Source organism: Physeter macrocephalus, chromosome 16 (genome assembly GCF_002837175.3).
Source record: "Physeter macrocephalus isolate SW-GA chromosome 16, ASM283717v5, whole genome shotgun sequence".
NCBI classification, from domain to species: domain Eukaryota; kingdom Metazoa; phylum Chordata; class Mammalia; order Artiodactyla; family Physeteridae; genus Physeter; species Physeter macrocephalus.
The window spans coordinates 18,655,460-18,679,329 of record NC_041229.1 but is presented as its reverse complement, the minus strand read 5'-3'; the positions used below and the strand labels follow the sequence as shown (position 1 = coordinate 18,679,329).

The 23,870-nt window shown below is 47.5% G+C and overlaps 1 protein-coding gene across 14 annotated transcripts in view; it reads left to right on the top strand.

Annotated features, from left to right (window-relative positions):
* NCAM1 (neural cell adhesion molecule 1) overlaps positions 1-23,870 on the top strand; it is a 334,870-nt gene that overhangs the window by 305,202 nt on the left and 5,798 nt on the right. For 5 of the 14 annotated variants that reach the window (XM_055091549.1, XM_055091540.1, XM_028501398.2 and 2 more), the window contains 2 exons: positions 11,194-11,318; positions 14,710-14,890. In XM_055091549.1, the coding sequence (XP_054947524.1) occupies positions 11,194-11,318; positions 14,710-14,890 (306 nt within the window). Of the gene's footprint in view, positions 1-11,193; positions 11,319-14,709; positions 14,891-17,469; positions 19,872-23,870 lie in introns of those variants that run through there. The other 9 variants (XM_055091546.1, XM_055091547.1, XM_055091545.1 and 6 more) reach the window with 3 other exon arrangements.

Sequence of the window (23,870 nt, the reverse complement as noted above, 5' to 3'; positions counted from 1 at the left end):
GCTCCCCCTCTGCTCCCTGGGCCAGGGTTTCTGATACATAATTGAACAGAGAAGAAAAGAGTTTCTGCGTGTTGCATGGAGTGGTTCTCTTTTCTACTGCAGAACATAGCTGAGGGTCTGCTTTCTTGGTGTTCTCTCCGCGTGCGTGCTGCAGTGAATTTTAATTCCTGATGCTTTTGAGGTTACATTTTGTGAGCAGAGCAGAGCAGGCGACAATGAGCTGTGCTCACATGGGTTTAATTCAGGTGATGGGCTTCTCTGCATTTGGAAAAGGAATGAAATTAACAGCACCCTTTCATCTGCTAACATTGATGCTCTAGTCCTTTGCAGCTTGAGTGCAGTGTGTGTGCCGTGCAGAGCATAGCGGGAAAAGGCGACACAATGCATTTGCACAACTCGGGTCATATTTAAGGTGTCTCACTGTAGGTGGGTCTTCTCTGGAAGGAAAACAGAATCTTGGATCCAGATGTTTCCTTAAGGAGGAATTAGGTGTCTCTCCCCTGACATAGGTTTAATTTTTAAACATCAGGCATTTCTTCCCACAGGTAAAATGATTAGCAGTGACATGAAAAGAGAAGAAAGTTCGAGTCTTCTTTATTTTGAACCACTTGACTACTGACCCAAATTGTAGGTCCCAGTGGATACTGGGATAAAGGAAAGACAGTCACGATTGGGCAGCAGCCCGTATTTAGCATGAACATATTTCTCAACTGTAAGGCAGGATGGAGCACGCGTGAATTGCAGTGAGACTAACAGCAGAGTAGCTGGAAGCATCCAAAAATCCATCAATCATCAGTGAGTCAGTAGGGTTGAATATAAATAATGTCTTTTATTTTTGCTTCTGTGTGTGTGTATTGATTCATTTATAATTATGAATGAATGAAGGTAGCCTAAGTAAAATCAAAGGAGAAACTGCTCAGTTGTCTATAATCCCTGCAGGCACCCTTGCTTGGAATGTGCCAGACCCTGTGCAGTGTCCGACAGAGAGAAGCAAACACTCTTATTAGCTCACAGTGACAAGGGACTGTGTCACTTGGTTGAAGCATTTCTCTCGAATCATTTTTAAACATTGGTGTGCTTTGGGCAGGAAGGTATCTTCACCTTCCTTCTTTGCCCTCCTTCTCTCTTAGAGCCAACTGGTAATAGCCAAAACGCCCCTTGGCCTGTGCAAGTTAAGGTGGGAAACCCAAAAGGCCTTTTGTTGAAGCAGAATCACTCAGTAACAAATCAGATGTAAATATAACATAGGACAAAAGGAGTAGTATAGGCAAATCCAAACAAGAAAGCTGGTTTTTTCATTGTAAAAATCAAACTCGTGTCTTATCCATTCACCACAAGTCTAAAGAGATAACTGTATCCACAAATGCCCGAGCATGTGTTTAATGTCAAATTCTTAGCTCATTGAGCCAGGGGTTCAGTTTCTGCTGTTCAGTGTTGACAGAGCTATGGTCTCAACCTCCGGAAGGAAACCTATTCCTTTTCTGCACTGACCTCTTTTTTTTTTATTATTATTTTGTTAGAATCTTTATTATACTACTTCATGGTTCTTTACTTGACTGTTTTTTTCATTGAAGTATAGTTGCTGTGTACAATATTATGTAAGTTACAGGTGTACAATATAGTGATTCACAATTTTTAAAGGTTATACTCCATTTATAGTTATTATAAAATATTGGCTATATTCCCTGTGTCGTATAATATATCCTTGTAGCTTATTTTAAACCAAATAGTTTGTACCTCTTCCCCACTGGTACCCATTGTGCTAAGTGAAATAAGTCAGACAGAGAAAGACAAATACTGTATGATGTCACTTATATGTGGAATCTAAAAAATACAACACACTAGTGAATCTAACAAAAAAGAAGCAGACTCACAGATGTAGAGAACAAAATAGTGGCCTCTTCTTTTATATGTGTCTTGATTGGGGTTATCTCATGGTGGCCCCTAGGATAACATGGATAGACGAATACGGCAGTGAGTTGAGATCCCTGGCCACCTTCTCTGCCTGCATCCTCCATCCCTCGGTCATTCCACACCCGCCTCCTCATTGCACCAAAGGAAACATGAAATGACTTCTTAATGTAATGTAATATTTTGTTCTTCCAGGGCACACGGTCTGCGCCTTAAAAATCATGGGACTCTTCCTTCATGACCATGCTCTGTTTCATTGCCCTTGTTTTCCAAGGATGCCGAGACATTTCTGGAATCTGTGAAGAATAACTTGCCTTGTTCTTCTCCTTCAGCAGTCTCCTGGATTGACTTTGGCATCTGGGTCCTGACAGAGACACCTCCCCATTTCAAAACAAGTTTCCGTGCTCCTTGATGTGGTATTAATATGCAGTGTTGCAGCTGTAGCTAATGCTTATTGGTGTTGTTAACCAAATGCTCTTTATGATTTGTTAGTCTTCTATTTCTGGGCAGTTTTACTGCCCTTCCAATGTTTCCTATATATGCTGCTAATTTAATTTAATTTCTCCTTTTATTTAGTCTGTGATTTTGTTGTTGATTTTTCTCCCTGCCCATTGTTTACATCAGTTTTTAATTTTTTTGTATTTTCCATGTGATCTCCTCCACTTTCCTTTCAACCAATCATGTGCGTGCGTATCATGTGACTTTGTCATGTGGCTTGCATGGTGCTGATGATGTCGTCCACGCTGGTGAACAGAAGGTAAAACTCTTTGTTCTGATTAGTGAAATAAATCTGGGACCACAGCCTGGCACGTAGGGCCCACTCATTTCTTCCTGTCTCGGATTTCCTAAGCAAAGCCATTTGAGAGATTTCCTCTTGTTCTCAGTCAGTGCACATCCAGAATTCATCATCCTTCGTAGCCTTTACATGACCATTTGATACCATGACAGCCTTCGGTTTAATGGTTTGCTTCAAGAAATTTGGCTACAGTAAAATCACTTTAGCCATGGCAGAATTTGCGCCTTTGAATTTTTACCAGATAGCTCATAAACATTATTTCCAAGAAAGCAATGTTGCAAATGAGCTTTATAGCATTGTTGTTTAACTTTTGTAGTTCTACAAACCACAGTTGCTCTAAAATGTCACATTTCCATGAAAACATAACATTGCTACAGAGAGAAACGTATCAATCCCAAAGGTTGTATTTGCTCAAAACAAATGAGAGAGTTTCATAAAATTCATGCAGATTGAGGACTTTCTGAAATGAGAGATTTAAGAATTTGGAATTAGAACAGTTTGGCTGTGATGGCCGAGGTGTCACTTTTCAAGTGACCCATCTCCCACTCCGGGCAGGAGGGAAGGAAAATCAAAGCAAAAGTCACTTGACAATTACCATGACTGGAGATCCATGTAATCCAGAAGCACACAATTGACCCTTGCAGCAAAGGCAAAAAAAATTATAGCCTAATTAAGCGCATAGGGGTGACAAAATAATTAGTTAATATTGTGACTGTCACAACCTTTTAAAAACATTTCTTATTTACCATGAAGAGTAAAGGAAGCCTCTGCTCACCACTTCCCCCAGTAAAATCAAACACCCGTTCAAACCTACCCTGGGAGTCACATGCGTGACTAACTGAAAATTTGTACTTCACGTCACAACCTGAGACACACACGGGCTAAACTGATCACAAAAGCGAAACTAACACCAGTAACCCCCCCAGGGCGCCCGTGCATGCGAGGGGTCCCCGGCGACCTCGCTTCTCTGAGAGCTGATTGGGCGACATCCACACGAACAAAACCATCGGCCGTTCGTCTCGCATGTGCTCTGTCCCCGGTCTGTCCTGTGTCCCATGCACCCCACGTGTGTGAGCCCTGTATGTGCCACCCCTCGCCCTCCGCATTGACCCCCTCTGAGGACTTCAGCTCTCTGGGCATGGCCACCGTGCCCCAGTTTAGTCCCATTTACAGCCAGACTCCTGGACAGGGTCTTCGATGGGAGGCATCCTCGTTTCCAAAAAAGGAGATGTTTAACATTTACGTCGGATGAAATAAAGGAGGGATGTCCCCAAAGCAGGGAACCTCTATAGTGCTAAAAACGTGGACCTAGCTTAAAAAATTATCTTAATCTGTGAGTCTTAGAGCAGAGGAAAGGACATTGGGAACCTAATGATTGTATAAACTCCAAGTCCCACGCACACAAAAATGTGGTTTCATTATTTCCCTGAGGGAGACAAGCTCTTTTCAGACTTGGGGTGACTGCTCAGAGGCTGCACCTTTCCCCTGAAAGCTGAAGTGTAAGCAGATATTGGGTTGAAACCCCTTAGTTTCTTCTGTAAAACCAAGTTGGGTCATTTCTGTGCAATGCTGTGATTCAGAGTGAAGCGCAAGGTGGACGCTCATTCACACCTCTGAGGAGAGATCTCTTGCAGACATTTTAAGCAAGGCTAGAAGGGTTTGAAGGTGTTTCCCACAGTTGCCCTAGAAACACACCTTAGCAGTGGTCTTGGCTGTCAGTAGAAAATTTGGCCAGTACCAAAAAATCATCTCGGGAGCCTGTGGAATTCCGAAGCGTGATCACCCCCTCATCAAACCACCCCTCTCCTGCCATTTGCAAGGGGGCAGGCAGAGGACGGTTACTCAGATGAGCAACAAGCAGCAGGAAATGGCCTTTAATAATAAAATTGAGGGGAATGGAGAGGCTGGAGCAAATAAAATTTACAGAGGAGAAAAATAAATCCTAGTTAGGGATGGTTCCTCTGGGCATTAGTAAGGGTTTCAGGTGAGCTAAGCCTAATGAAGAGGGTTTAAGTGAACAGTGGGTTGGTTGTATGCCCGCAATAGATTAAATCCAGTGTCCACTACCCTCCGCCCCCCCCCGCACCCCCGCAAAATTGCCTACGATGTGATGAACATATGCCAGGTGTCCGTGCACCTTCGGTTTCCATCCAGAAGAAGGGAGATGAACACAGGCATTGATCACAGCCCAGGGCCACTTGGCCCCTGAGCCCACAGAGCTCTGCAGGGAGGGGTCCATGGCAGGGAAGCTCAGACACCTGGCCCAAGGGCACAGGCATGGGTTTGTTGGAAGTGTAAATTTGAGCCCCTGATGCCAAAGTTTATTTCTGGTATCATGACATCACATAACTGCGGGTCCTGCTTCCTCCATGCCTCCGTCAGCTACCGAGGACTCTGCATAAATGGGACGCCCTTCCCACCAGCATGTATGTGATGAGATGCCCCCCGCACCCCCCTGTTCGTGTGCTGCATGTTTGAGCATGGATCCCTTCCCACCCATTTATAATGATCTTTTTTTCTTTAGCTACTGATACTGACTTGTACTAGGAAATGCTGATTCTGATGAACTAAACTCTTTAACACCCACTCTTCCTTCTTAGATTGAAAACATCACTAACCATCCCTTCCACGGCCCCCTCCTTTATTTTTTACAGCTGTGTGTCTGGATTGCCACGGTCTTTGGCAGGTCGACATAGACTTTTCACCAGGGGTTCTGCTCTAATTGCCTTTATTCGTAAGGATTCCAAGCACTGGTGGTTACCAGGATAGAAAGCTAGCATGAAGGGACCAAGGCAGTGATGTATATCAGCCCGAATCCTGTGGGCAGGGACCGCGGGGTTCAGAAAGTGCCCGTTTCCCTAGGGTTTACCAGTATGAGAGCTCAAACCTCCCAGGAGCCTCATACTTCTTAATAACGAATCTCACGTCCGTGAAATAGTGTTGGAGATGTTCACGCACCCACCTTGTGACCTCGGAGGCAGGAGCCAGTTAATTGTTGGTGACGGCAGTGATTTCTGTCCTAACTTCCTCAGCCTGGATCAGCCCCCATAACCACAAGCCGTACCTTCGTGGTCGTATTTTCTTGAGAGTTGATCAATGAATCTGTTGGTGTTTTCATGACACCCACGAGAAGGGAATTGGTACTTCTGTGGTTCGGTCTGTCAGAGTTCATCTGTTGCTGTTTAATTTGTCCTCGGTGCTGCCAGGCCTCCCCCACCCCTCACCCCCCAGCACGTGCTCCCATTCACAATTCCCAAGAAAACTCGCGTGTAGACTGGATGCCTCCATGAGCCTGGCCGCAGAGAGCCAAGCATCCTTTCTCTGTAGAAGTGGGGGACCTGGCCACGCCCATACCCGCTCGTTCTGTACCCCAGCACTCCCCAGAGCCAGGGACTAGGATGGCAAAGAGTCAGGTCATGCTAGCATAGCAAATCCTTAACAATTAAGAGACAAGCGCTCAGGAGAAAACGCTTGACTCCAAAGGCCTGATTTGGGGGAGCAATGCTCGAGACAAATGGATGCCAGTCCAAGCACTGCGGGCTGCTCTTTGGGAGTATTGGAAAACCACCTTAGACTAGAATAGCCAGGTAGGCTGCCAAAGCAGCATCAGGGAGATGTTGAGGGTCCAGGAGTGTATGTGGCATAGATCACATTCGTCTGTTTGACGTTAGGGCTAAGAGGTTGGTCTGAGGAAGGAGAGTTGGTGGTCTAATAACTAAGTCCTGATTCCCTTCGGTAATTTGCTGATCCCATAAGGACCAATCGAACTTCGAACTTCTTGATGTAATTTTAAATGTTCTTGAATTGGAAACATCAAACAAGCATCATATCAGAACAGCTTAGTCATACATTTTGGACTTTTTAAAAGAGTTTCAAATTGCTTATAAGAAATAATCAGTAAAGGGGAACAGGCATTAGGAGAAAGAGAACGAACAGTATTTTTAATGCCAGACAATCCTTTGTGGTAGTAAAAGATTCTAATGCAGGCCCTACAACCATCGTTGCGTTCGTCTCAGACGCACCAAACCCTGTGTGGGTCCTGATGGGAGAGAAAACAAAGTGGGTGAAGACAGAACCCAGGTCCAGCCTGTCTCAGCCTATTGGCCCCTCAGCATTTCATTCAGAACATACAACTCTTGATCCTTGGGCTTTCTGAGTGAGAAGTAGAGTATTGTTTTCCTTCCAGAATTCGTAGTTGCTGTTCAAAGGCCCTGGGTTTGCTAGAATTTTTGTTGTGGAATTCAGATATCCAGCAGTAGTTTTCTGGTCCCAGGGCTTCTGCTGACGAGGAGAAAGACATGAAGCTGACTCTGATTTTAGGGCCAGTAGCACCATAATTACAAAGAAGAACCTGCAATCTACATGGCCAGAAATACGCATTTCAATTACGGTTTCTAAGGGGAATTTATAGGACCTGCCAGTAATATTTTTGACTGTATGCGGTCTCTCTGGTACATTCTTCTTTTTTTCTTGCATACACGATTTACATTCTTCTAGAAAATACCAGAACTGCCTGATATTTCATATTTGTTATTGACAAGGTTTATTTTTACGAATACCACTGTTTTAGTCTTTACATAAAATATTTAGGGAAAAAAATTTGACTCATGGCTGAAGCTAAACTCAGAGGGTATAATTAACCCCAGGGGTTTTCTTGGAGCCACCTGCCGATTTCTGCTGAGTTGCAAACCAACATTTACAAATAATTACAATATTGGTTTTGCTGAAATTACCCATAATGATTTCATTCAGAGCAGCCATCTCAGAACAGAGTGTACGCTGGGACCCTCTAAATAATTTCCTCTCTTGATGTGTTCAATAAGGCAGCAAGCCTCCTGAATGCCAGGCCCATTTCTTTGGTGTCAGACCCTCCCTCCTCAGGCGTGGCTGGAACATTCTTTTTTGCAGAGAGCTTAGGAAATCGTTTCTTTAACCCCATTTCTAATCTTTAAAAAAATTGGCTGCCAGTAAACATTTGAAGATGAGTAAGACAATTGATTAAACAAATATTGCTCTTTCCACATCTGTATGTACTTACAGCAAGTTGCATGGCCATAACGTTGGTCCAAATCTCTATGATATTAGTTGAATAGGATCATCCTTTAGAAATACTGTCATAGGAAGGGTTAGATTTCTGTACAAGGGCCCCACCATGCAAAGAATTGAATAATAATTGAATAACTAAGTTTTTTTCATTTGGCAAACAAAACCTTGTCTTAATCACCTTTGAAACTCGAAAGCCTAATGGACTACCCGGTACTTAGTATGTACTGAATGTGCATTTGATGAATAAATTATCTTTAAAGCACTCTAAATGATATGATGTAAAATACTCTAAGTTCTATGAGAAAGCAATACACATCAGAGTTACGTGGTAGTCACTCAGCTAAAATGGTGGCAAATTATAGTGTTCTAACTTCTATAAATGTTAGAACTATGTTCTAACAGTGGTATAATTTTTAGTGGCTTCTCTGTGATTCCTGCGATGTTTTTTTCTGAAATAAATCCAAAAATAGGACAGCACCTTCATCAGGGCTCTTGGTTTTTGCAGGGATTCCTTGGCTAGATTTTTGTTCATATGTCTTTGAAGACTCTTAGGGTCTTTTTTTCAAAGACAGGAATTGTTTGAGATAATTTTTTAAAATTGTAGAAAAAATGGGCATCTCTGTGCCTAAGTGATATGGAATTGTTGATCTTGTGGTGCAACTCCCTAAAATTGACGGAACATCCTAGATTTGGGGTTCTGTGTTTTACAGCATCATGAAAATAGCCAAGGTGTTCTTGATAGCTCATCCTAGCACAGTGACTGTCACAGTGTCACGGTGATATCAGAGTGAGGAGGAGCCCTCAGGAGCACCTGGTATTTTGCAAATGTGGAGACTGAGGCAGTGACCTAGCCAAGGCACCAGACCCCCTGAGCTCCACTGTGGCATCCTTAGCACTCAGTTCTAAAGGGAGCTTCACAACATCGGAGAAAGCCCCTCTTCTAAGTAGACACTCCCCCCAAAGTGGGGTTCAGTATTTTGCGGTATTGATTCAGCCTTGGAGAGCCATACGGCTCAAATCTGAGAGAAAATAGTAAGGAAGGTACAGACAGAGTAGCCCCAGTGGAATAATCTCTATTTCCCTTCCTAGGATGCCTCGGGGGAAGGACTAGGTCCTTGCCTGGTGGGTGTGTTGGAAGGACCATTGATGCCACCTCCTTCCCTCCTTCTTAAGGCAAAGAGACCATTAATCCCAGAGTCAGTGTTGCAATTCTGAATACAGAAAGTTATAATGATTAATGTAGGTCTTCATTCAGTCCAGGGTCACCAACATCCCGTTTCACCTGGGACTAAGGGTTTGTCCATGGTAAAGGACTTGCAGTGCTAATGCCTGGAAAGTCACAGGCTAACCGGGACGAGGTGGTCACTCTAACTGAGCAAGAGAGTAGAATTTGTAAAGTTCTACTGCATCTCCTATTCTGTTGTTCAGCATTGTTGAGTCTACACAGACCTCCTTCCCTACTCTAAAATATACTCCACTTTGAATTTCTTTTTGGCACTGGATATCTCTAATGGTATAAGACATAATTGAAATATTATCTAAGACTTAGAATGGTCCAAAAGAATTTGAGAAGCGTACACACCTTGACATTATCTAAACCAAATCTCGAAGTATTTTCCACTGAATAGTCGGTGCTGGTGGCTAGATAGTGGCGTAAAAGCAGGACAGGTCTTCGCCTGAAGCCCATTTATCTTTTTCTTTTTCTTCTTCCTTAATTACTGATTGAAGAAAACAAATAATAAGCACAAATTTTCCTAAATACTTTATCCCTCAGACATTAAGATTACACAGCCTTCCTGTTGTTGCTTTTTTTTTTTGCATTATGCGGGCCTCTCACTGTTGTGGCCTCTCCCGTTGCGGAGCACAGGCTCCGGACGCGCAGGCTCAGCGGCCATGGCTCACGGGCCCAGCCGCTCCGCGGCACGTGGGATCTTCCCGGACCGGGGCACGAACCCGTGTCCCCTGCATCGGCAGGCAGACTCTCAATCACTGCGCCACCAGGGAAGGCCCCTGTTGTTGCTTTTATGTGTCCCCAGGACTAGTACGTGTGCACCAAGATCGCCTTGCGATCCTGTTAATTGAGCTTCCAGGTGGTGTGCGTGCTGCTGAGCCAGACCAGGTAGCAGGGCTCTCGTTAGCTTTGTCTCTGGGTCCTCCTCGTCTCAAAGGGAAAAGTAGGACGCTCGGCCACTGTAGGTTCTCAGAGTAGCTGAGTGAGGACAGTGGGCTGGACACCAGCAGCCTTCTCATTAAATTACCAAAGGTACACTGTGGGTGAAGAGGCCCAAAGCCTGGTGACAAGCCTCCCCTGTCTCTCGTATCCCATGTCTGTGATTCTATCTTCCAGAGAACAAGCGAGGGCCGCCCACCCAGAAGGTAACTGTTTTATAGGCTCTCCAAATTTTCTGTCTGAGGATCATGAAATAGATACAGAGATGCTTTCCACGGGAAGTACAGGGTTCCCAAGTGTTTTAAATCTTCATTTTAACTTTTTATAACAGATGTTCTCTCATCTCATTGCTTTCAACATATACTAATGAAATAGTTTCTCTGAAAGTAAATCGGCATCTTCCTGAAGAACCAGCCCAGCCCTTGTAGTTTGTCACATACGAGCTCATCTTTCTTCCCGACCTTGGATTCAGAGTTCTACTGCAAGGAAAAGAGAAACATTGACTTTTTTCTGCTGAGAAATGCTAAAGACATATTTCCCTCTCTCCTCTCACAAATAAAAAGACTTTAATGATCGTTCCATTAATACGAGGTACCAAGGATTATCACTCAGGCTGTTGAGCTGCAATGCAGGGTACTTACAAGAAACTTGCCTACAGCAACTCGTGCTTTACTTAATCACAACTGGAAACTCGTTATTTTTTTAAATGAATCTAAGTAATAAAATTTAATTCATACAAAGATGTTCACAAGAATGCAGCATCATTCTACCCCAGTTAGGGATGAGACCGCTGGGATGCATCATATATCCAGGGAAAAAATCCTGGGCTGCTTTGAAAAATTATTTTATGGGTGTAAGTTTTCTCCTTAAATGCTTACATTTTCCCATAGTTCAGGCTGTTCCTCAAAATGTACCAGGTTCATAAAAGTTAGATCTGCAGTTGTAAGAGCAGCTAAAAGAAAATACAAGCATGTGACAGAAAAAAAAAACAACAAAACAAAACCAAAAAACCACTTCTCTCTAAAATGGTAAAAGGACTATGCTAGTAGGGAGGGCGGTTTCCCAGAACATTCCCAAAAGGCATTCTCAGTTTGGGCTAAGTCTGAGGCATCCAACTGGAATTCAAAGTTTTATATGTATTGCTTTTTAACCATTTGAATTGCTGAGAAAGCAAGAGGCCAGCCACAGCCCATCACTACATCCCATTCTGATGGATTGGATTTTCATTTTGTGGATGAAAATGTCATGCGAATTACGTGGCTGTTTTCAGGGGAACCCAGTGCACCTAAGCTCGAAGGGCAGATGGGAGAGGATGGAAACTCTATTAAGGTGAACCTGATCAAGCAGGATGACGGCGGCTCCCCGATCCGACACTACCTGGTCAAGTACCGAGCGGTGAGTGGCCTCCTTCCCGGGCTTGACACCACCCCGCAACCCTGACACCCGCCTTGGAGCAGCAGGGTGCAAAGCCCAGGGGGGCAGGGGCGGCCTCTGTGCCTGGCAGGTGGCTCCTGGGTCCAGGTTAGGGTTTTACATTCCAAGATTGACTTGCAGCCTTTAGGTCATGTCTACGCTGAGACCATTTTTTTTTCAGTCCCCTATTTTATATTTTTTAATTGAAATACAGTTGATTTACAGTGTTGTGTTAATTACTTCTGTACAGCAAAGTGACTCCATTATACATATATATGCATTCTTTTTCTAATACTCTTTTCCATTATGGTTTATCGTAGGATATTGAATATGGTCCTCTGTGCTATTTATAGCATGGATAAACACACTGAGACCATTTTAAAACCTCTAAAATGATTTTGGTGATGACAAGTCCATACCATGATTGATTTTTCTGCTTCCTAAATTTTTCTACGAAGTTATCTTGCCATCACCCAGTACTTTTTGCAAATAACATACTGATATCTGATAATCACACTTGGATAAAGTGTGTATCCTAGGCCAGGCATGCAGGCCCATGATCACATGCATTTTCTTCTCCCCAAGAACCCTACGAAGTTGGTTTTAATGATTATCCCCACTTTACAGAGGAAGTAAGTGAGGCTTATGCAGTCAGTGACCGCATGACTCATACAGCCAGGCAGCCAGGGTTTGAATCCAGGTCTGTGTGCCTGAAGAGACGGGGTCCTTAGCTCCCGGCCTGGGTTGCCTCAGGTCCTAAACCAGCTCCTTCCCTCACCCCACCCCCAGTTGCTCGTACAGCCCACCTGAGCTGTTGTCACCCTGCTGTCTGGCTACCAGTGAGCCTGGCCTTAAGCCTTTTCTTCTGGGTTTGCCCACCACCCATCTAAGATTTCCGAACATTCCACCTGTCATCTCCGACCCCCAAACTGAAAATCACCCCATTGTGTTTTTTTGGGTTTTTTTGCTTTATTTGGTTTTAGAATGACCCTTGGCCATTGCCTTCCACAACCAATTGCTGAGAGGTTTAGAGGCAGCATCTGAGCATTGGAAATAGCCTCTTGCTAGGATTTCTTGCCCGTAGAAAATAATGAACTCGAGAGGAGTTTTCTTCCTTCAGATAGCCCCCAAAATAGGCTTTTCCCTGGAAGTTTGACTTACTCCCTCTCTGCCTTTTGATCAGCCTTGCTTGAAGTGCCGTGGGAGCCCTAACCCGGTTATGTTTACGGAGAGTCCGTACAGCACAGAGCCCTCCCGGGCACACGTCTCAGCCGCTGGGCAGCCTGTCAGTCCACTCAGCCCTCTCCTACTTAACTGTGAAGTCAGGTGTGAGCCTGATGTTGGAGGAGGGGCCTCAGTTGACTTTCCTAAGGCCCAGCCCAGAGGCACCACCATCCGAGAGGTCCCTGTGGTTTCTTTGCTGTGGAGTAGGATGCAGGGACTGGGCAGGTGGTCCCATGGAGCCCACTGGAAGTGGGCAGTGTGGGGGGAGGATGTTATTATGTGTTGTTATGCTGATGTGGCCCAACAGACATGGCACCCAATTCCAGCTTTACCATTTAGCGGCACGGGACCTGAACAGGTCACCCAGTCTTCCATAATCTCCATTTCTCCATCAATAAAATAGGGAGAGCTTATCAAGCTGTTGTAAAGATTAGTTATAACATAAGCAAAGAACCTGAAATGTGCCTGACACTTGGAAAACTCTGTACATGGTAACTGTGATAATCACTGCTATGATGAAGGCTGGGGCTGGAAATATCTCCCTTATGAGGCCACATCAGGTGTCAGTGTTCCAGAAGAGCCGTCCCAGCTGTGCCAGGCAGGCCTGCTTTAAAAAGACAACTGGGGCAAAACACTGGGATATGTTAGACTTCGACAACCTTGACTGTCCTCTCTCTTCCACCTCAAAATCCTAATATTTGCTGAACATTACTATTATTATATATTATTAATATGTATTACGTAACGTAATGTTTGCTTTATATTCTGGCTCTCTCTTTTGTAATGATGTTTGCCAAGGAAAGAAGGCTTTCAGAGAAAGAGGACAAAAACAGCTGAATTTCTTCATTTTAAATTAAAATGGGGCACATGCTGACACGCTCAGGAGCCAACTTAGAGCCATAGCCTGGCTTCCAGTTAGACTCTGAGGACATGAGCACCCCCTTCCAGCATTTCCCCACACTGGTCATGGCCGTGACTCGAGTGCTATCCCATTCCTAAAGGTAGCTCTTTGGCTGGTACAAAGCATTTTTCTGGGAAGACGGCTGGCTTTCCTGTAATGTAACTCTTCCTCCAGCCTCAGCCGCGGGCTAGACCACCTTCCAGGTGACACTGCTAGCATGTTCTGCTCTTCCGGGGAGCAGCCCATCATCCAGTAGACGTGCGTCAACGGCTCCCACCCAGAACAAACTCACTGGCGAACGTGTAGGATAGAACTGGAAAGAACATTTGAGAAAAGAGGGGCACCTACAACTCCAGCTTCGTGCCTGAAATTATGCCCTGGGCAGTGCTCTGCTGAGCTGAGTGTACCTTGTAGTCACTCTAGGCACCTCAGCCTTGGACCTGACAGAAGAATTCACACCTGTGACACCTCCAGCTCCAGTCTCAGAGACCAGGTCTATTGTCCTATTCCACTGCATGGAATAGGACAATCCAGTTCAGTGCAGCAGATGTGTGTTGAGCTCCCTTCTACGAAAGGCTTTGGGCCCAGAGGCTCTTGGCCACAGCTCGACTGCCCATGTGGCTTGGGGAAGTCACCTGACCTCTCCCTCCCTTCCCCGTCATCAGCTTTAGTAAGGGCCTGGCAAAAGCGCTGGCAGGCTTGTTGTAGGGTTGCAGTGAGAAAATGTGCAGAAAGGCTTTAGTCCAATGCCTGGCACGTAGTGGGTGCTCCATAAATGATAGTTTTTATTTTTAATAAAAGTGGAATCTGTGCAGTGTTCCCATGTCAGGGAGGTGAGTCACACACCTGAGTGTGACCAACATTCTGAAACAGGACAAGAAACACAGTTGGATTACTCTTCTAGGTCATCCTTAGGCCATGGGCCAGCATTCCAGAGTGTAGCTTGGGTCCCTGCATGCTCTCAAGGTGATGCACAGGACATTGAAGAGTTGGCCCCATGCCACACTGGCAGTCTGCCGCTGTTTGTATCTGCAGGCACGCAAGGTTGACCTCCTGACCTGCATGATCATTTACCTTTGGGTTTTTCGGGCTGGTTAAGAATAAAGACCATGTCCTATCTTTGGTTTTTATTTCTGTTGTGCACCAATCGTTACTGACTCCCTTATGTTCCTCCTGTTAGCTGGTCTTAGCAGCTGTTTCATCTAAAGCTTTCTGGTGTCTTGTGTCTTTCTTGCCGGTTTCTCCCAGAAGCTCTCCTCCGAATGGAAACCAGAGATCAGGCTCCCATCTGGCAGTGACCACGTCATGCTCAAGTCCCTGGACTGGAATGCCGAGTACGAGGTCTATGTGGTGGCTGAGAACCAGCAGGGAAAGTCCAAAGCAGCTCACTTTGTGTTCAGGACCTCGGCCCAGCCCACAGCCATCCCAGGTATGACGGCTTTGCTTTCTGTGAGTTTCCCGCTTTGAATTAATGCACAAGTGCTGCACCTCCTAATGTGCCTGAACAGCCCCTGACAACTCGCTTGCTTACAGCCATCCTCACGATCGGTTGCCCATGCAAAGCTTAGTTTTGCTTTGTACCTAGCTGTGCAGTAGGTTGAGATGGACTGGACCCCCAGGAAGGCTTGGCCAAGCCTCCTGAGTGAAGGTCCTGTGTCATTCAGCCTTGGAGGACTGATGATAAGCCAGTCCGTGGGACCCCTCAGATGGGAAAGACCCCAGCTCCAGCCAAGCTTTGGATGCTGGTTGAAGAAGGATCCCTTTTCGAGAACTTATCTGCTATCTACCATTTCATACAAGGACCACGTAACTATTTTTAAGCCCCTTCTATCTGATGCTTGCTTACCTGCACAACTGTGGTCCAAATCTCTTCTCTGTGGGAACCCCAAGAGAAGGAACATATGGTGCCCGGTTAGTTAGTTAAAAATCCTCCCTGCCAAGGGCCTCTCAATTGAAACAAAGATTAAATTGAGCCACTTGAAACAGAACAAGTGGAGAAAGTAGATGCTGGAAACCCCCATCCGTGAAAGGCAGTCCAGTCTGCTAGAGGCTGGGATGGGAGCGGCTCTTCCAGGAGATGCAGATCTGTCTCTAGGGATCCAGGACCAGCTCAAGTGTGGGACTAAAATGAGAGTTCTGCTTTCTGGTCCAGCTGCCTTGCTGCTGACGGCCAGTCTCCTCAATGACCTAATTCCTCGGAGCAGAAAGAGATCGTCCCTGTCTGCTTTTCCAGAGCAGCCAGATGCCAGCCACAGGCAGGAGAGGTGGGCATAGAACATACAGCTGCAGCCTAGTGGAGGGGTCCCCATAAACGCTCTGCAGTGTCCAAGTATGGTAGGAAGATGCTCCAACCTCCCGGTGGCATTCGTCTGGCCTCCATTATGCCTGTCCTGTCTAGAGTGCTTGCCCCGAGCTCTCAGCTCAGTGATCACAATTGCTCTTCCCAGAGGGAGAGAGGCCAGAAAGGACATGGGCTACTATGACACAGGGCTGTGTGTGTGGAAGTGGGTTAGTCGAGCAGCAACAAAGTAAGATCAGTGTGTGCTTCCCGATGGTTGGCTGTGCATGAGTGTGTGTGTCTGATAGATGTGTGCGGGCCCCCAGGGAGTTGGCAGCCATAGATGAGAAGTGTCCGTGGTCCTCCCCTCTGCATTGACAGGGAGGCCCCTTAGCATAGGCTAGGGTGGGTGTCTCTCTGCAGGCACTGGTCACATGGTCAGTGATGAAGCCAAAGCATCTGGTTGTGACTGTAAACAATGTTCTCCTCACTGCTTCATAGGCTGCCCAAATAGAGGTGGCCCTCTCTATTCTCTGCCCCTTCTTTCTCTGCATTCTTGGGTCAGTTTTTCCCTGAAATTGACAGTCTGGTGGGAGTGTCCAGATCTGCTCGGCTTTTATGGGGCACTAAGGAGATGGGGGAGTGAGAAGCCTTGAGTGATTCCTTTACAGTGAGACAGATTTCTACTGACATCTATTTCCTCGGGTAAGACTTCGTAGGTGGTGATTCTGACACGCTGCGTTCCCGGGCTGGGTACTGCCAGCGGCATCAGCTTGTGGGGTTGGAGAAGTTGGGGCCACTGTGTGTCAGATACAGAAATTCTGGGAAGACCAGTCCCCCGAGTCCTGTCCACCGGAGTTGCCAGAGTCCTTCTGGCTAATCTCCCAGGCTCCCAGTTAAAGGGGAGGGTTGGAGGGGCTTCTCACCTCCCCAAGAGGGCTTCGGGCTCTACTGCATAGGTTTTAGAAGGAGGTTGCTTGGTTGGATTTCTCTGGGACCTGCGAATAAAACCTCTGAATTACGAGATGTATGTTCACGGTGGAATTCTGTGGTCAGTGGGTGGTGGAGGTGAGAAGTGCAGAACTAGATTCTCTTTAAGAGCACTATGGGTGGGAGCATTGTACAATAGGAAGAAGAGTCCGATTTATTGCTGAAAAGGTGGCCCCCATCCTTGCATACTGTTTGCTGCACATACTGCAGTGATCAGATGCATCTCTACCCCAACGTGTAAAAACCTCTAGAGACTAGAAGGCTGTGGGGAGACTCCTGACTGCATCTTAGAGACCTCCCCTTATCAAAGGTAACATTTTCCTAATGAGACTCTTGTATTTGCCTGTGGAGGCTTCTGTTCTCTCACTTAAATTTCATTTGCTCGCTGACCCCTAACCCCTGAATTCACCCTGCTGTGCTGCTTCTGGCCTTGCTGAGCTTCGGAACTGGCCTTGTGGTGATAATACCGCACTGAACTCTTCTCTAACCTTTGTCAGTTTAATTTACAAAGTTGAATTAACCTTGGATTCTTGCATTTTCTATATTTGACCTATTTTTTTTTCTTTTTATCTATTTTTTTTCTCTGTTTCTGTCTCTTCCTTCTCTTTCCTCCTTCCCCCTCCCCTTCCTGTGTCTGTCATCACACATATCACCTTGGACGTCACTGGGACATCCCCACTGCCACATTTGTTTTTAAACAACCACATTCTCTCTGGGGACCCATTGCTTGGCACGTGCAGCGACCTTGGGAGGCTCCTCCACGTCCTACACCTTTGCCTCATTACTTTTCTCTGCAGTGACTCTTCTCTTGCTCTGTTAGGAACTTGAATGCCAAAAAAACTAAATTTGCCTAAAAGCCCAGTTCCTATGAGAATGATCAGTGCCCCCCCCCCTTTGGAAGAATCTGTCAGGACTGCCATGGCCACACCACCAAGCTCTCTGTGGAAGAGGAAGGTTTGGCAATTGGAAAAACCTGGACCTCCAGACTTATTACCCTTCACAGATACTTTTGTGCCACTTCATAAGGAGTTTGCCCCCCTTTTCATAGCAGTATAAAAATGTTTGGGAGCTCTTCTCTTTAAACTCTCTCTCTATATATATAAAAAACAACAACAACAAAAAACCATTACACTAGGTTTACAGAACAGTTTCTGCACATCTGCTACTGGTTGCATTTTTGGTTCTTACCTGAAAATGATGCAGCAGAGAAGGATTTCTAAGTACTCTCTAAAGCTTGGGTCAGATTGTTAAAATCACCCCGTGTCCCCATCGTAACCCTGTGCTCCTCTGCTGCCCTTCAATCAGTAGTTGGCTTCACTTGCATTTAAGTGCCCCTGGTAAGGCCACTGGGATTCACCGGAGCATTTTGCTGGCATGATGGGCAAAGTAAGTCGCCCTGTTGCCCATGCAGCGGAAGAACTCAGATTTGTTGAGTATTTTCTGAGGCTGATCCAACATCCTGGGAGGCGCTTTGGTCCTGGTAGTATAACCAGCACCCGACGCTGGCTCTGTGAACAGGGCCAGCCTAGGACGTGCCCAGCACCTATGGGCCCTGGAAGGTGCGTGTCTCCCAGTCAGGGTGATACCTGCTGCATGGCTACAGATCAGCCACAGACCTCGTGTCTTGGCGGATGTGGCCCAACTGTGACCCACATTATCGCGTAAGCATCAGTCGCCCAGGTTGGAAGCATCCACTGGGAGCCTGGCGCGAGTCGCACCCGCTCCCCACACGTGCTCAGTAGAGCGCAAGGCAGGGCCAGCCCGGAGTGCCCATCAATTGGAACCCAGCCAGCCTGTCATACTGTCTGAGTGCCCCAACCCCCTGTTGGTCAGTAGCTTCAATGACATTTTAAAAAAATTCTGGTGGAAGCCAGCTGCCCCTCTGCTGTTGGGGGTACCTCCTGACATGCCCAGGAGAGGAGGTGAGGTGTGTTTGTTAAAGTTCCCCGTAGAGGCTCGGGTGAATCCTGCTCTGTGGTGTCAGTGTCTGAGCTCGGGGGTACCTTCTCCTGAATAAAAACCCCCCCCTCCATTGTGGTCACATATCATTCCACATATCTCATCTCTGAGCATCTCCACAGAAGTTTGATTTTGGTTCTTTTTGGTTTCTTTACTTTTTGGTTCTGTTGTTATTTTTTAATGTTCAAAGACGAGCCTTTCTCTTTGGGAATCCAAATGATCCTATGGTCTGCAGGGCAGAGCTGCCCGTGTCAGTGGGCACAGGCCCGTGTCCCCAGCGATGACAGTTTTGAGGGTCAGGTACACACACTGGAGGCCACAGGCTACCCGACAGCTCAGCCATTGGGTAGCGCCTCTCGCCTTAGCCCCGTTGGCCTCCAGCCCCGCCATGAACCTCTCCCCCGGGGTTCCCCGATCTCCCGTCCCACCATGGCAGCAGGAGCAGACATGGTTCTTAGGCACAAGGCAGAGTATCAAGAAGAGGCCTATGGTGCCTCTGGGCCCGGCGTAGAATCCCAGGGCCATTAGGAGGGCAAAGGAGGGAGAGATGGTCCTCACGCAGGTCACCCATCCCTGTCCCCTGACTCCCGGCAGGCTCTTGGTATCATCTTCGGCAGAAGTTGCATATTCACCCAGGAGGGTCCATCTCAGAGGTCTGCCCCACCCTGGTCCCAGTCCCATAGGCACGGGCCTATGTCTGTGTTTCTGAAGATCTGGCCCAAAGTGTGGGGAGGCCTGACATCCATGACCCTGTCCCCTCAGCTCATTCTGGGCCAGGGAGGCCTCAGCTGAAGCAACTTTGGGGCCCTTGCCTTGGCCCCATTCAGATAGGCCCATGGTTTGTAAGGGATGCCCTTCGGGAGACAGCATTCAGGCACGCCCGCTCCCACCGGATGCTGAGGTCTCTCGTGGTGGCTGCAGCCCTCAGCCCCGCCGGGAACCCCTAAGACAGGCCCTGAAGGAGGGAACGCTTGCTGCCCCGCTCAGCCGCCCTGCCCCCGCGCCCTGTCTCAGTGCTTCCCACTCTGGACACGCCACAGGGCTTCTCTGCTTGTCTTTTGGAATATTTATACGGCAGGTTTGGATCACGTTTTTCTACTAATAAGAATGCTAACATTGTTGTGTAGATAATCAGCGAGGCCTTGATGAAGTTTACACCTCTGCATGATTAAAGGAAATAACAGTTCACGTGAACTCACCAGCGTGTTTGGATTTTATTTGATAGCTGTGTATCCTACAAAGTGCCAAAATCCCTTTGCCTCCACCTCACAGGTACCGGGATTATTTTGATTTCCCCAGAGAGCCCTTTAAATTGGACCCCAAACTCGTAGCTTGCTGAGTGGAGTTCTAGCCAAAGGAATCGCTTTCCCTTCCTCATGAGGAGTGATGCAGTTTTCTCAGCTCTCCTAAGAGCTGCTGTGGGTCACCGCCTCCTTGGACTTTCCCCAGCAGACGGGGCGAGGGGAAAGTGCCTTTGCAGAGCCAGAAGGTGGTCACCTTGGGATCAGGGGCTCACTCTGGGCCACCAGAACCACAACTCTGTTGCACGTTCTCCCGATTGCACGTCTCCCTTCACGACTTCATATCAGAGGCCTCACAGAGTGACATGGTGACAGAGAGAATCTAAGAGAAGGGTCTCATTGGCAAGCCCTATTCCGTTTATAATCACACTTAGTTGGATGCCTCCTGAAAGCCCCAAGACCAGCCGTCTATTCAGCAGATTCCAGGAAGGAACAAGCAGACGAGTGAACCAGAACCTCAGCTTAATGGTTCCGAGAGTCGGAGGCAGGAGGGGGCACTTCTGCACTGATGTCCCGTGACACAGTGACTCAGGCCCCCTCAACTGCAAGGTGGGAGATATCTTCCCATTTTGAGGCATTTATGAGCATAGGCACTTGTAGGTCTCAGTCGGGCAAGCCAGGTGTTCAGTGCCGACACCTCCCAGACCAGGAACCACAGAGGATGGGCAGCCCCAGCTTCATAGCCCTACCGTTCAGCGCAGCTCTAAGCCCAGAGGTTGTGGAGGAGCTGCTCCCAAGAAGCACTCTATGTATGCAGGTGTGCAGATGGGGTAGCCAGGAGAGGTCAGGGGAAGGTTATGCAAAGATAGACCCCAAAGTTGTTTTCTTTTCCTTTTGTAAAATGTTAAGCAGGATGCAGGAGATAACCTTTGTCCTTCTAGGTTCCTCGACTAAACAATTCTGTAACAGCCACCAAGAGGTAATGAATGTTGGCTTGACTTGGATACCCTTTCATTTGCATCCGGTGTTTCCTTTATTTACAGTTTTTTGTAAAAACCCCACACATCCTTTCTCCAGCTTGAGGGGTACCTCACTTCCTCTGGAAGTCTAGACTCTTAATGGTGAACTGGGTGGTCCCTTGGGGATAAGTCTTTGCTCTCTCTCCATCCATCAAGTTACATCAGTTAGGTCAGGGCCACCAGGTAAGACTGCACAGCTCATCCTTGGGTGGGGAGTCATAGGAACAGCTGTTATTCATTGTAATGCAAGCAGAAAACTTAGAAACAGCGGTCCTCAAAGTCTGGGGTGCATAAGAATCACTGGGGTGCTCCATCAAATCCTGAGCCTAAGCCTCACCCCCAGAGATTCTGACTTGGTAGAATGGGGGAACCCCAGAATCTGAATTCTTAACAAAGCACCCCAGGAATTCTGCTGCAGGTGGAGAAACATTATGCTAAAAGGTATTTATTTTTCAACTAAAGATAAAATCATAAGAATCAATGACTAAAGATGGGACCTACCAATTGTTTTGCAGGAAGAAGTCCTTCTCAGTACACACTGTGGAGGACATGGACATTAGGGAATCTGTACCCTGTGCTGGGGACTGTAGGACATGTAACATGCAATGACAGGCTCTTAGAGTTGAAGAGGACCTGAAGACATCCTCTATCCTAGGCTCTGCCCAGTGCAGGAACCTCATCCAGAGCATTACGGTATCCCGGCCAAGGGATTTTCCAGCCTCTGCTTGAAGGCCTCTGGCAACAGGGAGCTCTTCCAAGGCAGCTCACACCACACTTAAATAGCTCTTGTGTGTTAGTTCTGTCTCATGTGAGCTCAAGTTTGCCTCCTACCCCCATAGTTGCCATCCACTAGGGGCACTGAATAAGACTACTTCCTTCTCATGACACACCTTTAAATATTTGGAGACAGTGTTCTCATCTCCAAGGCTAAACACTGTTCCTTTTTTCAACAAATATTCTTTGAACATTTCTTATAAGTTGGGTTGTCCTAGATGCTGGGGAGACAAGAGACAGACAGGGTACCTGCCAGGATATTCTAGAGGGCGGGGCGGCCAGATAAAAAGCATGTCAATGAACAGAAAATGGCAGATAGTGGTAAGAAGAGAATAAAACAGGGTAATGTGGTAGGTACTGGGTAGAGGTGCCTGAGTAGATAAGAGATCGGGGCAGGGGAGGGGGGAACCTCTGCGAGAAGGTGACATTTGAGCTGAACCTGCAGGAAAACAAAGAGCCACCACAGGGTGACGGGGCTGGAGGCTTCCAGGCAAGGCATCAGCCAGGCACCATGACAGGAACGGGCTGGGCGTGGTGAGCAGATAGAATGGAGTCGCTTCCGGCTAGAGCACAGGGATGGGAGGCAGGGCTCAGTGCCCTGAGTTACGATGGTGAGAGGAGTGGGAGAGTCCACAGCACGTGTAGCACCTTTTTGACCAAGGAAAAGAATTTGAATTTTATATCAAATGGGGGAGAAGACCATTGCCCTACCTTCTGTTTTATATCAGTCTCGTTGCCCTCCTGGCCCTTGGAGGTGTTGGCCTTGGCCTTCAGAGCACTGCAGCCCTCTGATGGGTCTGCTGAGCCCAGAGCACAGGTGGATAACGGCTGCTTCTCCCACACGGAGCAGCTTTGCAGTGGTTTGTTTTTCTTCCTTAGAGACCTGACTAGTTCCCTAAAACCATATTTATGTATAAACCTCAGAACATGGTGTTAGTGCCTTTGAGTCCAAAAATACAGACATTCTTTCCCCACAAAAATACCTTAGGCTCCTTCTGCAGGAAGTAGGCACTTAACACCTATTGGGTACGGGTGTCAGGTGGCCTCCAGCCCTGAGTCATGGGATGGGGAGGAAGCCCAAGGCCATATTTCTTCCCTGTTCAGGGAAGCAGCTTTGGTATTCTGAAGACCAGGAAGGCCTGCATGTCTTTCTTTGCTTTTGTGTGTGGATGTGTGAGTACCACGGGGAAGCAGAGTGGACCGTGTGCTACTGGGGAGAAGACCGGCTCTAGCTGACCGCAGGGACCCGTGGCCGGTTTCCTGCTGCCAAAGCCCAGAGACAGAGTGGCCAGAGCTGGGTCCTCTGAGCATGGAGCCCGTTGCCAGACTCGGGCCTTCCTGGGGAACAGGATGTGTCTTCAGTGTGGGGTTGAAAGGGACCAGTGGGGGAGCCCGAGGAGGGGCTGGGAAGCAAGAGCAAGGTCCCAAGTAGCCAAAAATATTCAAGAGCCTAGGAGGCTCCTCCGGCACAGGCCCAGCTGAGCCCTGGGTGCCAGGAATTAGGTTGTGAGTGGCCGTCTCTTACGGGCTGGCCAGTGGCCTATACCCCGAATTGAAGTTAGAAATAAGGGCCATCAGAATAGGACAGCAGTTGAAGGAGCCCCGCCATGCCTGAGCAGGGCCCCTGGAACACACAGAAGGCCTCCCAGGAGCACAAACCACATGGAGACGGAGTGTGTGGCCCATCTCTGTCACCTCGGGTTACCTGTTCTTTCCATTATTTGGCACGTGATGTGGCCAGAGGCCCCTGGGCCTGGCCCAGACTCAGCAAAGGCCCAGTGAGACCCAGGTTGTGTTGGCCACAGTTTCTGTCTCCAGTCAACAGGCCTGGGTGACCCAAGTGGGTCCGGAGGACACAGGGAGCTTCAGACAAGGTCTGGTGGTACGATGGGTCTGCCCCTTCTGGAGCCCTGTCCTCCCAGAAGAAGAAAAATGAAGCAGGGTACCCACTTTTCAGCCTGGGGTCATGGTTTCCACACTGGCTTCCACAGAGCTCCGCATGGGTCCTTGCTTCCCCCAGCACAGCCTTCCGCCTCCCAGATGCTGGTGGGAATGACCAAGCGGTCAGGGGTCCACCGCAGGCACCTAGCACCAATCACGAGGGGGCCCTATGGAGCCGAGCCTGGCGTCCTTCTGTGATACCATCAA